At 39.5% G+C, this 14542-nt stretch overlaps 2 protein-coding genes across 4 annotated transcripts; both read right to left on the bottom strand.

The window, feature by feature from the left end:
* Positions 1–2145: 2145 nt before the first annotated feature.
* On the bottom strand, positions 2146–12745 carry gpr18 (G protein-coupled receptor 18). Of its 3 annotated transcripts, none has more exons than XM_034885620.1 (3): positions 12611–12745; positions 3786–3838; positions 2146–3496 (listed from the first exon to the last, which is right to left on the bottom strand). In XM_034885620.1, the coding sequence occupies exon 3, from the start codon at positions 3493–3495 to the stop codon at positions 2476–2478; it is 1020 nt and encodes a 339-aa protein (XP_034741511.1). In that variant the 5' UTR covers position 3496; positions 3786–3838; positions 12611–12745; the 3' UTR covers positions 2146–2475. The 3 variants fall into 3 exon arrangements, with proteins under 3 accessions (XP_034741511.1, XP_034741512.1, XP_034741510.1); XM_034885621.1 differs by lacking the exon at positions 12611–12745 and adding an exon at positions 4507–5195 and having other exon boundaries at positions 2146–3502; XM_034885619.1 differs by lacking the exon at positions 12611–12745 and adding an exon at positions 4507–5189.
* gpr183a (G protein-coupled receptor 183a) lies at positions 9337–12787 on the bottom strand. The gene is made up of 2 exons (XM_034885618.1): positions 12611–12787; positions 9337–10946 (listed from the first exon to the last, which is right to left on the bottom strand). Exon 2 carries the CDS (start codon positions 10921–10923, stop codon positions 9784–9786), a length of 1140 nt encoding a protein of 379 aa, XP_034741509.1. The 5' UTR covers positions 10924–10946; positions 12611–12787; the 3' UTR covers positions 9337–9783.
* Positions 12788–14542: the final 1755 nt, after the last annotated feature.

Here is a 14542-nt window from a genome sequence, read left to right as displayed (position 1 = left end):
CTGTTTTATTCCCAAAGAAGAGCAGCTGGCTGTCGCGCTGTTAGATCAGCTCCTATGAAAGACAATCTTGTTTTCATTAATTTCTCTACAACAAAGGCACTTGTTGGGAAGATTTAGAATTACAGCGGGTAAAGCTTCCGGATAATTCATCACAGGGACTTGACAGGAAACTTAATTGTTTTAAATGCCAGTTGCTGTGAGCAGCATGGCTGTTTTTTCTTTGATGTCTAACAGGTGGGACAGATAGATGACCCTCTGGTGTTTCATTTGACCTTTGACCTCTTGGTCATAAATCCACTTGTAGTCCACTGGCCAATAAACCTATCATCATGTGATCAACTGCCGTTCCCAGAATTTCTGTAAGATGGAAATCTTGTAGTCTGCCTCCTTTTATTAAACACGGTGTAAATCTAGCCTGTCCATATCCTACGTTCTGGCCACTTTTTGACCCATGAACACTGTACAAACCAACCAAGAACCATATGGACTCCCTGTGCTGTTTTACCTTTTACCACCGTATCCCATGTGCTAATCTCCGTGAGAATTTTACTGGGCTTGGGAAGAGAAACCAGAATCGTTTTAAGAATTGCATAAAGCAATCTATTTAGTTCTGTTTGCAATTGATCAGTCATATGATAATCATTCTAAGAATTGCTATGGTCCATGTGGTTACACCACAGGGCACATTGACTGTCTAATTGAATGACACATTACATTGTTACTCCGCCACACTGACTCACTGTCTAACCCAGTTAAGACTGTGGCGGGCTGACGAACACACTAACTTTAGTTAACTAATTATTTTAACAATTGGCAACACAGAATCAATTTCTTTGCTTGGGTGATGTTTGTGCAGGACACCTATCAAAACCATCCATTGGAATCCTTAGTTTCTGTCCTTCATTTAAATTAAACAGTATCCTCACAGAAATAGAACTGTAACACATTCAGTACCTTCTAACAAATCACTTGTCCGTCATTTGAGGAATATATTGGGGAACATCTGCAGGATCTAGCATTGTGGTGCTTATAGTCCCAGCAGTAACGGACATTTAAGTCTTCATGTGTAGCAGAGGCTTTTCTTTCTTGAGGTTAAGGTTGCTTTAAATCTAGTAAATACCCTCGCTGACATCTCTTGAGGATGTTACTGTAAATGCACTTCAAGTGGCTGAATCATTTAACATCTGATCCATATGATTTGCATTGGACCATAAACACACTTTAGTTGGACTCCTGAAGCTGTGTCGTTAACTTTTCTGTGATGAGGTGGAATGGTTATTTCACAGGATAAAAACATTTGAAATATTTGTGGACGGCTGTGGCTCTGTTGAAGTGTCCTTGGGCAAGACACTGTACCCTGAGTTTCCCCCGATGCTGCGCCATCGGAGTGTAAATGTGTTTATCTGATGAGCGGGTGGCACCTTGTTCGGCTGCCTCGGCCACAGTGCACGAATGTGTGTGAATGGTGAATGGTTCCTGTACTATCTAAAAAGCGCTTTTAGTAGTCATTAAGACTAGAAATGCGCTATATAAGAACAGTCCATTTACATTTACATTTTATAAAGCCAGTTGAAATGTGATAAAATGCAGAAACAAAAAAAAGTATAAAGCACCGAATCAAAAACCTTTCACCATCCACTTTTAAAGTAAAAAAGGCACTGTTGCCACTGTTTGGCAAATGTGGTCTAGCTGTGCCATGCTGCCATCACCTGGTCAATAAGTTAACAGCAACCTTTAGGATGATTGTGATCAGTGGTAAAACGATGTATTGTATCAAGTGGTTGGGCTCAAACTTAGACTTCCCAAATATGTAACGGTGAAGTGGCACCAGTCAAGCAAACTAATTATTTGCATGTGCATGACATAATGCAGCATCACTACTTATATTTAAGCCGTGATGAAGCCTGAGTTGCTACAGAGGCAAAGTTGCAAAAGTGGTGCAGCAACCAAACAAAAGCAGCAGCCTTCCAAAACCCACCATTGTTTCCTGTTGGTCTCCCCCCCCCCCCCCCCCCCCCCCCCCCCCCCCCCCCCCCCTCCCCCACCACCACCCCCGTGGAGTCAGTCAGACCCTTTTTTAAGTGTTGGTTGACATGGCTGAGAAGAGTTTCAATGTGCACAGCATCAAACTGCAAAACTGTGGGCTATGTTTTAAATGACTCTGAGCTGTATTTTTGCCTGCATGTATTACACCTGAGCAACACATACTCGTGCTTTGTCTGCCGAAGCAAAGATGCACACAAAAACATCTCAAGTCTCATGGGTGAGTCAATCAGCTCTGAACACAGATGTTTTTGCCACAACAGCAGCACTCCCATACTGTGAGTGTAAATTACACCTTAGAAATTAATTGCAAGTTTAGATCCTTTTGATAATGAACCATGTGCACATTGAAGCATTCAGTGTTACATTGTGATCCAAAGCGTGCACAGCACATATCAGTGCGCTGTTTGACATGAACGTTTGATGGTTATTTCATATAATTGCGCTGGTCAGGTTGCTCATTGATCGGATGCTGCCTGTGTGAGTGTGTCGGCTCTTCCGTCTCACACTTCGCAAATAGTTCCTGTACAAAATTACGCTGATCACCCTGTCCTGGAACTGCTTGGAGACAATGTAGAACAAAATAATATCTAACACTGTGCTCAGGTTCATCAGGAATGTGGTAAAGACCGCCCATGTGCTAAACCCTCCATCTTTGCCTGACCCCACCAAACGAAGCACTAAACACACATGGAAAGGCACAAAACACACCAACATTTGGACAATCAGTGTGATGATAATCCGGATGGACTTTTGCTTCACTTTAGGTTTGAGTTTAGAGGTGCGACCGTGGATCAGATTATCCACAATGACAATATAGCAGCCAATCATTATACATATGGGAACCAGGAAGAAGAAAATGAGCCGCACAAAGTTGACCGGGTTGTCATGGCGCATGTAGATGATGTCTTGCATCTTGATGCAGGTGGTGAAGTTGGAGATGCGATCGGGATCCTCCTCAGAGAAGAGCAGGGGTACGGTGCTGCCCATGGTCATGAGCCACACCCCCAAACTTGCCACCACAGCCTTTGGGACATTCCTCAGCTCCTTGCTGTGCTTTGGCTGAACGATGGCCATGTAGCGGTCAGCACTGATCAGAGCAAACAGCCACAGAGCCATGCAGGGATAGAAGATGGTGAGAGCTGCACTGATTCGGCAGAAAACGTCTCCAAAGGGCCAATAGTCCTGGTGGTGGTAGACCATTCTAAATGGAAGCAGCATGATGAAGGTGAGGTCCACCACCGCCACGTTTATCATGTAGATGGTGACAGAGTTCTTCTTCTTGGTCGTGAGAGAAAACACCCATAAAGCAGTGACATTGACTATGACTCCTATGATGAAGACGAAGCCGTAGAAGATCAGGCCTGCCATGCGGTACTCCATCGGTCCCTGCTCTGGCTTAACAGCACCAGACTCCACAGACATGTTGGAGAAGTTTAGATCCAGCTTCATTCTGAAACTCAGCAATATATTGGTGTTTATTTCCATTGCTCTTTAAAGCCATTCGTTTTAATGATGGGAGTTGAACTCCTGTTAATTCACTCATGTTGAGGTCATGTGCTTCTAGCAAAGTCTTAAAAAAAGGAATATGTTGGTCATGTAAGTATGAAATTGATTAAATCTAAGATAGGTTCTTCTGTAATTAACTATCAGCCACAGAAATAGTACAGAAAAGGTGAAGATTTAACACAAAATAACATAATCTTTGAGTTTGAAATGGTCCGAGGAGCAAGGCAACTTACTTTTGAACATTATGTAGACGTTATTCCTCATTAGTCCACTCGAGTTCTGAAGTCTAAGAAAAACAACAGAAAACATACACTCAATGTGATTAGAAGAACAGTGAAAAGTTCTGTGTTAAATAAAACACTGGGGGTTGAATTATATCAGGCTGCTTCTATATATGAACATGTCTGTGTTTCACAGTTTGCAGAACTTGCTGCTTGATAATTTGAATACTTATTTTTAAAAGCTGTGCAGCTGCACTGTAGAGACAGAGGCTAAAGGCCATACTTGTCTAGAGATGTGATTAATTAAAAACTGAAAAAACAAGCAAATTAATAATCCCATACACATTACACTGTACAACAAATGAAATGACTGTAATGGTGAGGTGAGGATGTGGAAGTGAATCCTCAGAATCCCTGAGAAATTGATGCTGTGTCTTTATAAGAAATCATGTGACTTCTGTGTTTGACATCAAAGCATTTTAGTAATTTACTGTCTGTGCAAATAGTGGATCACCACTTTAAAATCTGAAAACCAATTAAAGCAAAGCTGCCCAATAAAACAAATAAGTTGAGTGATTTAAATTAAGTTTGTCCCGAAACTCCAAAACAAACACACACACACACACAGCAAGTGACTAAAATACTGCACGTTGCCAAAATTACTTTTTCATGTCCATCTCAAAGGTTAGACAGATCCTTTAGCCTTGCCTGAACAATAAAAGACTGAACTTACCACAGAAATCATACAACCATCTTGACAAGCTTACGCCAACAGGTTTATGAAGCCGCACAGCAATTTTATCTGAGCACGCAGCCAAAACAGGGAAGTGAATGCTTTCTCAAAGGGTAATGTGATGGAAATGGTGGCGAGACTGAACACAGTGTAAAGCCCCCATCACTTCCTGTGTCGCCCGCATGCTGTAGTTTCTGTACTTTCAGATTGCTTTACAGTATCTACGTAGTTGGAACACAAAGGGCTACAGCTTTCCACAGTCTGCAATTACACCCCCTTAAAGAAAATGATGTGCCATTAGAAGTAGGAGTGTGTTTGGCAGGCAGAGAGATGGCAGATTTAGGGCGAGTTATTGATTGGAAAAGTGGGGTCTGTCACAGCACATTAGTTCTCAGGGGAGTAATCCACAGCAGGTTGCTGTGAGAAGCATCTGCTGCTGGAGAGAAGTAATTAAAAACAGGATGTTGAGGCAGTTGCCATATAAACAGGAAATAAGACGGTGGTAATAGACACTTCACGCTGATGCTGTGAGATGGTTTTACACCACGTCGACTTAATGGATGCAAAGCGCATACTTCAGGTGAAGAGATCAAGGTCAGTCTGAACCCAGATTGAATACAGATTAATGTATGTGATTAATATGTGTGTGAGCTGGTAACAATCATGAATTGGTACATTTGGCTCAACATTGTGCAATCAAAACTTCATCCCCTCTTAACTGGTAGTTTCCATTCCCACATTTAGATCTTATGAAATAAAGCGTCTACCACGCCTTCCCACGACTTACAGCACTTCTGTCTCCGTGGACTGCTCTCCACTGTTTTTTGGCCTCCATAAAATGTTATATCTTTTTGTCACAAGTTTTTTATGATGATGCAGTTTGATGCTGAACTTATTTTCATGCTTACTACATTCTATTTTGTTATAACAGTCCTCGTATGGAAGCTGCTCATTCGGTTTAATTCTTGTTCCCAGGAAATAATTATCTATCGGCGTGTCCTCTCGATGTGTCTTAAAAATCTCGTACCAGATGGTACTTTGTGTTCATTGCAATATGTTGTTATGACAACAGTCTGTGTGATGTTTTCCTCTCTTTGATACTTGTCATGTGGATGCCTCACAAAAAAAAAAAGGGGTTGCTCTTCCAAGAAACAATAAAACCAGTTGACACAGACACCAAGTGAAAATCAGGCATTTTTAGACATTCTTGATAGATAAGACAAAAATAGTTGCCTTGTTTCGTCAAAGGTTACAGAGTTGAGACATACTGTACATTGTAATGTACTTTTTCCATATGCAGCAAGTTGGATATCTCTGCTGGCCAAGTCTTAAAATAAGGAAAATCCTCACTTTTCCACAATGTTAAAATATTCTGTTTGGCTATAATCATGTCATGTTGAACAGTCTAACCACGTAGGTGGTGCAACATTTTAAGAGGACTGGTCCTGCCGAAAAGCACAATATCAAAGTCATAATCATTTGAGAGGCAGGCAGAGATGTCTGACCAATATCTCTAGCTTGATGATAGAGAACAGGCGTGACAGTAGAGGTTTTAAGCAAATGAAATGACTTCCTTATGTGATGCCAGATAAATCCTTTGTCCTTATTGTTCACCTGAAATATAAATTGTCTTTTCCTACTTCCCTAAATTATTTTATTTTACAGTCTTCTATTCTTTAAACAAATAAAGATGAATTGATATTCTTACACCTGTCAATATGAAGATATGCTATACAGTGCCGGTGAAAAGCCTGTTTGAGTTCCTCTGCTGTCACCTCTTAACCCTGTTTTACACTGTCCTCTAGAGGCCGGAAATAATCACTACAAAATTGTCAGATGTTTAGGTAGCATATATAACAATATTTGAGTATGTCTTGAAATAATCAATTTCTCATGTCTGCAAGTAAATCTAGGCTATTATAATATAAGGTATTAGATAATATGTACAGCAATTGATGCCAAAAGTAACTTAACAGACCTTTAATCTACAAAACAAGTGTTCTCTTTTTCAGTACGAAATAGCATCAAATTGTATCCTCGTGATCATTTTATGTATGGTTCTGTTGGTATGTTCCCTTTTTACCAGCTGTCCTAATTCAATTTTGATGTCCTTTTCATTCTCTCCATCACTGAGTAGGTAACTGAAGTTAGCTGCAACAGTGTAATTCAATGTTAAAGACCCCACCAGACATTCTAAAGAACTATACAAAATACTCTTCTTTAAATAGTAGTGTGGGATATGGCTTTTTCACAAAAAGTCTAGGTTCTACTAAAGTGTTAAAAATTACATCCACTCCTCCCTTGTTGAAAAATCTATAATGTATAAATGTAGTTAATACATTTCATTGAAAAGTCTATGCTCAGTGTAGGTTTCATATTGCACCATGATTCACTTCCAAACTAGTTGGGATGTTACAAAATCTTGTGTATACTGACATGCCTTAAACTCAGTTTTAAGTGAGCAGAACCTTTCTGCCTCATCACATGAGTGTGAAAACCTCTAGTGTCAAACTCTGCCCACACATTGTTCGGCACAGTGAAGAACAGAGACAAGTACAAATAAGGAAAACACATTGTCAAGTGGAGAGAGATTTAAAGTGAAGCGAAATGCATAGAGAGTTATCCAAACATAAACTGCAGAGATACTAAATGTATTTTCTGGACAATACACTAATGCTATTTACATCAGATATAATCAGATAATCAGATTATCACATAATCTGAATGTATCTGAACACTTCTATAACTGCAAGGGTGTGCTAAATTATATGATGCTTCAAGCCCATCCCCTTAAAACAAACACTTTCCTCTAATCCCCAAAAGAAATCAGACGATAGAAGAAAAGGGAGCGGTGAAGCAGATGGCAATTATGTGTGTGAAATACAGTGTTCATTACAAGTGGCTAGACTATCAGCAAGAGACATGTTTCAGAAAAATATATAAAAAAAATATATAAAATAAAACCATATGTAGAGATGCAAACAAACATCTAAAAAAACTCAGTAGAGTGTTACACTTGATAGCCATGAATAGTACATTTTAGTTTTAATGCAACTTTCAACAGAAAGTGTGTTTGTGTGTGTGTGTGTGTGTGTTTGCGTGCGCTTGTTGTTGCCTGGCTCTATCTTAACCTGTGTCTTGTTTCTGTGCCATCTGCTGTTGAGGCTTTCCAGATGAATAATTGTGATCACACATATGAAGAATGGTAGAGATGAGTATTGTTTCTGTTTTACTTGCTGTTCTTTCCCTAATGCTTTGCATTGTGTTTGCAGCAGAGATAACACATTCTACATGGCTTTGAAAAAATAAAACACTGAATCTTTCCGATGTTATTTTGTCTCTCAGACAAACCAACCAACCTTACAGTATCATAATTTATATTGTGCTGACTATTGTAATTGCACCTGCAATGAACCTAAGAGCAATATGTTCAAAATCAAGAACTGAGAGCAAACCTGTTCCAAAGCACTAATTTAACCTCAAAAAGAGCACGGAAATGCATTAACATAAATCAGTAACACAACCATAAACTATCTCATTGCACATTTGATTTTCACAATCATCAAGGAAAGAAAAAAAACAATACAATCAACTCTTGCTATTTAGGATAAATCACAGCAGAATCACTACATGCACTACGAACATTTGAAAGCCAACAATACAAATAGAACGTAAAGAGAGTTTCTTTCTACAGACATTCAGACTTAGATTATGGGTACACACACTCCCACATGCTCCATGCAGATATGTGTGTGTATGTGATTTTTCCATACATCCCACTTGTTAAGCATCCTATAAACTGCAGGTTATACTGTAGGTATGGTGGGGTCCCATACCATCATTGCATGATTCTGCAAGGCATGATTTACATCAGCAAAGTGTAATGACAGTGCAGGAAGCAGTGTGGCCTTCAATGCACTATTGCTCAGTGTGAAGCAATGCTGTGGTGTTGAAAACACTTGTAACTCATCAGGCTAGAATGCTAGAGACCAGTTTGCATTCTGCTGCAGACCAACAAGTTGTCTATTGAAAACCACATACTTTGGCTCACACCAAACAAAACTAAACCTAAACCTAAACCATAGTTTGCCAAATCCATTACCTAACCTAAACCACATCTTAACCAAACTGTAGTTGCATCGCTCTATTGTAGAGATAAGTCTCTCTCAGTCTGTCATGCCACAATTGCGAACATCAACAGGGTGTGGTAATATGTCAAGATATGAAGCAATGCACCAGAAAAGACAAGAAAGAGGAAGACTGCAAGCTAGTACACATGGATGTGACCAATGCTGGATTCTAAAACACTTCACAATTGTTTAATTGTTTAATGAGGAATGAGATGCACACATTGGTTAGACCTCAAGGATACATATATTTCATCATGACTCACTGTAAACATAACTTCTTTATGTTTACAAGAAAACTCAACAGAGGCCCTTAATTAAATGACATCATAGACCACACCCACTTTTAACACAAATAAATTCTTTACAGACAGACAAACATGTGTTACTTTCCAACCCATTAAGGTTAATTCAGTCAGCAGGCAGTTGAAATTCTGAGTAGACAGTTCAGACATTACAACTATGTGCTGAACTGAAACTTGAGGCAAAAGACCTGAGATTGTGAGTCTGATTTCGTTTCGGAATGAAACTCATATCTGTCTACGTTAACATCATAAATGTAACTCTGTCACGATGGCATGAGATGTGAGGTCATTGTCTGGTTGCGTATATTATGTCATGTTGCTTTCAAAAAGTTTTTCCAGGTGACCATACAGCTTCACACTTCACATACTGTACATCAACTTAGCTTTCACTACTTTTCAAGTCCATAGAAATTTGAATGCAAGTAGGAATTTATGTCAACTCGACTGTCCACTTCCAACATGCTCAGTCTATATGCAGGAGACAAGCATGCTTTATGTAAAGGTATCCTTTATTTCCTTGCTTCAGTAAACTCTGCTTTCCTGAGAAATATGTAAACACAGGACATGCTCGATTTTCCTTCTTGAGATTCTGAGTAATTTTTTAGATGCTCTTTTAGAAAACCTCTCTTATGTAATATGGTAAAAATATAAAAATGAACTGTATTTCTATGTCTTTGGATGCTGTGTAGCTGCTTAAAGTCCCTGATCGCATAGATGAGTCCATTTCAGTGTTTCGAAACTGTTTGTTTGGGACACAATTTGACCAGTCTTGAGTAAAGTAGGCCAATGCTTAAAAAATCCTCTCATCTTGTGTAACTCTTGGTGCCTTAGTTCGTTTTACTCATTTACTCTTCTCGGTGATATCTCTTGTCTGTGAGTCTCGCGCTGGTTGCATCTTCTAACATGTAACTGTTAAGTTTGATCTTGTTGCCATCCATGACATCCTTGGAGGAGCCTTCAGGTGACGTCCTCACTGCACTGGAGAAGGACATGCTGACCTGTAGCTTCAGCAGCTTCCGAAGTTTCCTCTTGTAGCCCTTACAGGCAAAGAAGTAGATAAAAGGATCCAAACAGGAGTTGAAGTTCATCAGACACACAGTGATGTGCAGTGACACCTGAAAGGCCGTGAGATCAGCGCAATCAGGGCTGAACACCAGCTTGCGGATCATGTACTGCAGGAGGTCAATGTGATAGGGGCTGAAACAGATAATAAACACTAGGGATACGCAGCAGATCACACCGATGGCCTTGCGGCTCCGGCCAGACTTATCTGTCAGATGGTTGCTCTTGGCTGTGAAGTGGAGTTTGGAGCACAAGACAGAGTAACACAAAAGGATGGTCACCAAAGGCACGATATAACCAAGGAAGACGGCGCCAATCAATATATTGGCAATGTGGTTGACCGTTTCAAAGTTGGGGTATTCCATACAGGTGATGAAGCCATCAGGTTCCGTGTTGGTCATAGGCATGCCCACAAGGGGAAGGGTCTGTGCCAGCACCAGCAGCCACACACCAACACAAATGTAGCGCACGTTACTGACCTTCCTGAATCGGCCAAAGCGCAGAGGCAGGACCACGGCGATGAAACGGTCTATACTGAGACACGTCATGAAATTGACCCCCGCGTAGGTGTTGACATAAAAGATGAGGCCCGAAATCTTGCACAGCGCCTCGCCCAGAGGCCAGTGGAAGCCCAGAGCATAGTAGACAATCCTCGCAGGCAGAGAGAGGGTGAAGAGGATGTCAGAGATGACCAGGTTTAAGGAGTATAAGGTAGTGGAGTTGATCTTTTTCAGATTGGGACGGATTACATGGAGGGCGAGGCAGTTTCCGAGCAGCCCCACCAAGAACACAGTGCTATAGAAAAGAGGCATGAGGACCCTGGCATAGGCCCTGTGGGCATATAGAGTGTCACAGGTAGGCTTATTAGATTCATTGTTGGTGGATGGGATGGTGAAAGTCTCAGGTACAGCAATAGAACCCATCTTGATATATTAGGAACCAGTATCTGCAAAAGGAAATTAAAATGTGTTAAGGATTTGGTCATCTTAAACATTGTGCAACTTCTTTTCTTTTTTACTTTCTCCTCTGATCCTAAAAACATAGAGAAAATGTGTGTTTATAGGAAACAAAGTCAAATGTGTCAATTTGCAAAAAAAGCAATTAAGCACTTATTAGGCTTTGTAGAAATGAAACTTGTGTGTCTAGTAAAACCATGGTAACACATGGTTTTCAAAAGGAAACAAAACAAGTTGCAGTATTTGTCATGACTCCTGGCACCCACGGGCTGTGTCAGTAAAAAAAATAAGAACGACAATGCATGCCTGTAACAAATGAGATTTTTTAGAGTGTAATAAATCATTAAAAAACATTATTTTTATGATTTTACCATATTTTAAAGGCTCTAAAGGAAGACTAAATGAATGCACAAGTTCATGCACAAGTTACTTTGTTTGTATTTCTTGTACCCTCAGCAGGTAACTAAAACCTTTTTTTGTTGAAGTCTCAGCCTGATTAGAGAAACTGTACTGTGAAGTAGAAATGTTTTTTTTGTGGTGTGCGGTGCCACCTTGTGGTTCTTTTTGACCAATGCACAGTAGATGCCAAACTTTGCCTTTGTCTCAGTTGCACTATCCAAGTCTTCACAATTCACATTTCCTAAGACCAAAGTAGAAGGTTTGGGTCAGATCTGATTTGCTCTGTTGTCTAACTGGGCTGTAAAGCATTTGTTTTCACTTATCTTGGGGCAAAGACCTACGTTTTTTGTTTGGCATATGAAGAAATAGCTCTTTATTTGAACGCCAAAGCATAATTGAGATACTTCTAGGTAAATTTCCAACCTGTTTACACATGAAAATGTCAATAAAGGATTTAGAGATCCAGTAACTTTCCTTCTTACTACTAGCCCATTCAGCCACTCATGTATTTGACTCACAGGACATAGCTGTTTTTAAAAAAAATGTCATTTGTACCTAAAAGTGAAACAAAGGAAGTCTGTGAACAATAACTCAGCTTTAACGTGATTCTGAATACAGCTGCAGCACTCTCACACTCACCACGCGAAAAAAACTATATACTTGGTTTTGAGAAATGACGTTATCTGTAAGGGTGTGAGCCTTCACAGGGTGCTCTGCCTAAAAAGGGTAAGCACTTGAAAAGTCATTTTTTTTAAGCAGAAATATTAGCCTTAATATCTGCTCGAGCACATGGTGCAGTGGAGAACCGTGTTTCCTGGCCCATTTCCCAAAAGTGAAAGGGCATTTGGGGCAAACAGACACTATTTTCCAAATGCCTTTTTTAAATCAAATTTAGCAATTCGAAAATAAAAAATACACTCAAACTTTTGACTGTGAAAGTGGTTTGCTTCTAATCGTGGGTGTCAAATGTGGAGAACTGCTTTGACTCCGGCTTTAGCTGTACAATTCCAAATAGAAGACCAATGTTTTAATCATAATCTAATATTCATTATGTTTAAATTATAGAGAGTTTGTAAAGGTGTGATGATTTGCTATTATTTTTTAGACGTTTGCATGTAGTAGATATATCTGACTCTGGAATACATTTTTCACAACATAAATCTGTAACATAAATCTGCGTACATTTCACATAATCTATGTCACCATGAATGATTCAATCACACCCTAAAAATTACATTTTGGAAAGAAAACTTACCTCACAAATGGAATATGTTTTTCGTCAGGTTTGCTGTAGTCACATTAATCCAGAAGATATGAAACCCTTTGTGCAAAAGTTAACTTAAACATAAGGGCTGTCCTGGCAGCACTTAAACCATACTGTCCTGAATGAGAGCAGCATGACAAACAGAAATCAAGATCGGTCTATGCTGCAAGTAACCATAGTGACAAAATATCCTGTTGTAGCTCTCTCTCTCTCTCTCTCTCTCTCTCTCTCTCTCTCTCTCTCTCTCTCTCTCTTTCTGTCAATTTGTGCATGTATTTCTCATACCTCTCTCACTTTTGCTTAACCTTTAAAATGTCCTATCTCTCACGACACTTTTGAAACACATACTGATTGCACCCAAAAACGTACTGTAACACTTCACTGAAGTGTGTAATATTGTGTTTGGGATTGATAGAGATGTGAGGGTTGAGCCATCTGTGACATATTTTTGGAAAGGAAAATCTAGGTTTCATAAAGCATGCCATGTGAGTGCTCTTTGGAGCATGTGACTTCAGCTGCATAGATGAAAGTCTCCAAAGTTTCTTTTGTTAGATACCTATCTTGTTGTAGGGTGTAAGTTGCACAATAATTACATCACACATCTCTCTTATACCTCTGTTTTAAAAGTACACTCTATTTCAGTTTCTGGTCAATTTCCCTTTAGACTATGCAAACATGTGACAGTAAAATGAGGAACTTCTGGAACCTTTGCTCCAGAAACACCTTTGTTTTGAACTCAGTGACTTTTACAAAAGATGAACAACACTCAACATGTACATTTAATGACCATTTGCTTTCAATCATTGAGAGTCACTTGTGTTATAGAGTAATTTGTACTGATTAGAGGTGAGTGATCATATTTCTTCCACGAATAAACACTTGAGACTTCCTGTGGTTAGAGCACATTGATGCCACAGAGTCAAAACTGCTCAGTGAACACTACAAGCCTCCTCAAATCTATAGCAGGCTATGGTTTAAAGTGTGGGAGTAGCAGCATACTTTCAAAACACAAATACGCGTTGGAATGAGAGATCAGAAACCATTTTAAATTTAAGATGTGGTCGAGCCTTGATGTAGTACATGAAGAAAATTGAAGCGATATTTTTAGAAAATGTTTTAAGTTAAAAAAGTGTGACTTAACTGTTCACAATATTTGAATGAGGGGTTGCTGAGTACATGCTTTTGTGTATGTGTGTTTACACTAAATGGTATCCTGGTGGTTTTCACACCTCTGAATTTGTCCCGCCTTTCTCTGAACTGTTTTCAACTAAAGAATGTCTTCAGCTAGGTGAAAGGCCTCATAACAGTGATCAGGGTGGGAAATTTTGCCCACCAGCAGCAGTGGTAGATGCCCAATTTTACCAGCTACTTAGATTTTTTACCAGCTACTTTTTCTGGAGTTCAAATATATAAAAGAAAGAGCGCTAGTTTATTTTGAATTGCTTCAATGCCTTATTTTTTATATTTAATATGTGTTTTTTTAACATAGGCAAATAAAAAGAGACGTGAAATTTTTTTTAGATCCTATTGCCTATTTTTTAAGGTCTGTTGTACCTCTAACCATTCCCTCGTTTTCCCTTCGTCATCAATGCGCTAGTTGTTTGAAATGTACTTTACCTTCTCTTTTTCTTTACTTCTCTCTCAACAGTTTGTACATTCATAGCTACTGTTGACTCTGTGGCGGGCCTCTTAACACTGGGGATATAAATTGCTATAGTTTTTAACTGATAATTTTCCTTTCGTCTGTACCTTAGCTCTGCTATATTTGTCATGAACTACCGCTGAAAATCACTCCACCCTCCACTGTAACTGGTATAGGCCCATATGGCAAAGTCACCACTTTGAAAAAGTACCCGCCATGGGCTGGTGGCCGGTGCAAATTTCCCACCCTGACAGTGATTATGAAAGTAGTTTCCCCCTAGA

The sequence above is a fragment of the Etheostoma cragini genome, chromosome 11 (genome assembly GCF_013103735.1).
Source record: "Etheostoma cragini isolate CJK2018 chromosome 11, CSU_Ecrag_1.0, whole genome shotgun sequence".
Classification (NCBI taxonomy): domain Eukaryota; kingdom Metazoa; phylum Chordata; class Actinopteri; order Perciformes; family Percidae; genus Etheostoma; species Etheostoma cragini.
The sequence above is the reverse complement of the archived record's forward strand: the minus strand, read 5'-3'. Positions and strand labels throughout refer to the sequence as shown.

Bases quoted from the DNA above. Each gene is read 5' to 3' on its own strand.
- gpr18 (XM_034885620.1), bottom strand. From the start codon at position 3,495: ATGAAGCTGGATCTAAACTTCTCCAACATGTCTGTGGAGTCTGGTGCT.
- gpr183a (XM_034885618.1), bottom strand. From the start codon at position 10,923: ATGGGTTCTATTGCTGTACCTGAGACTTTCACCATCCCATCCACCAAC.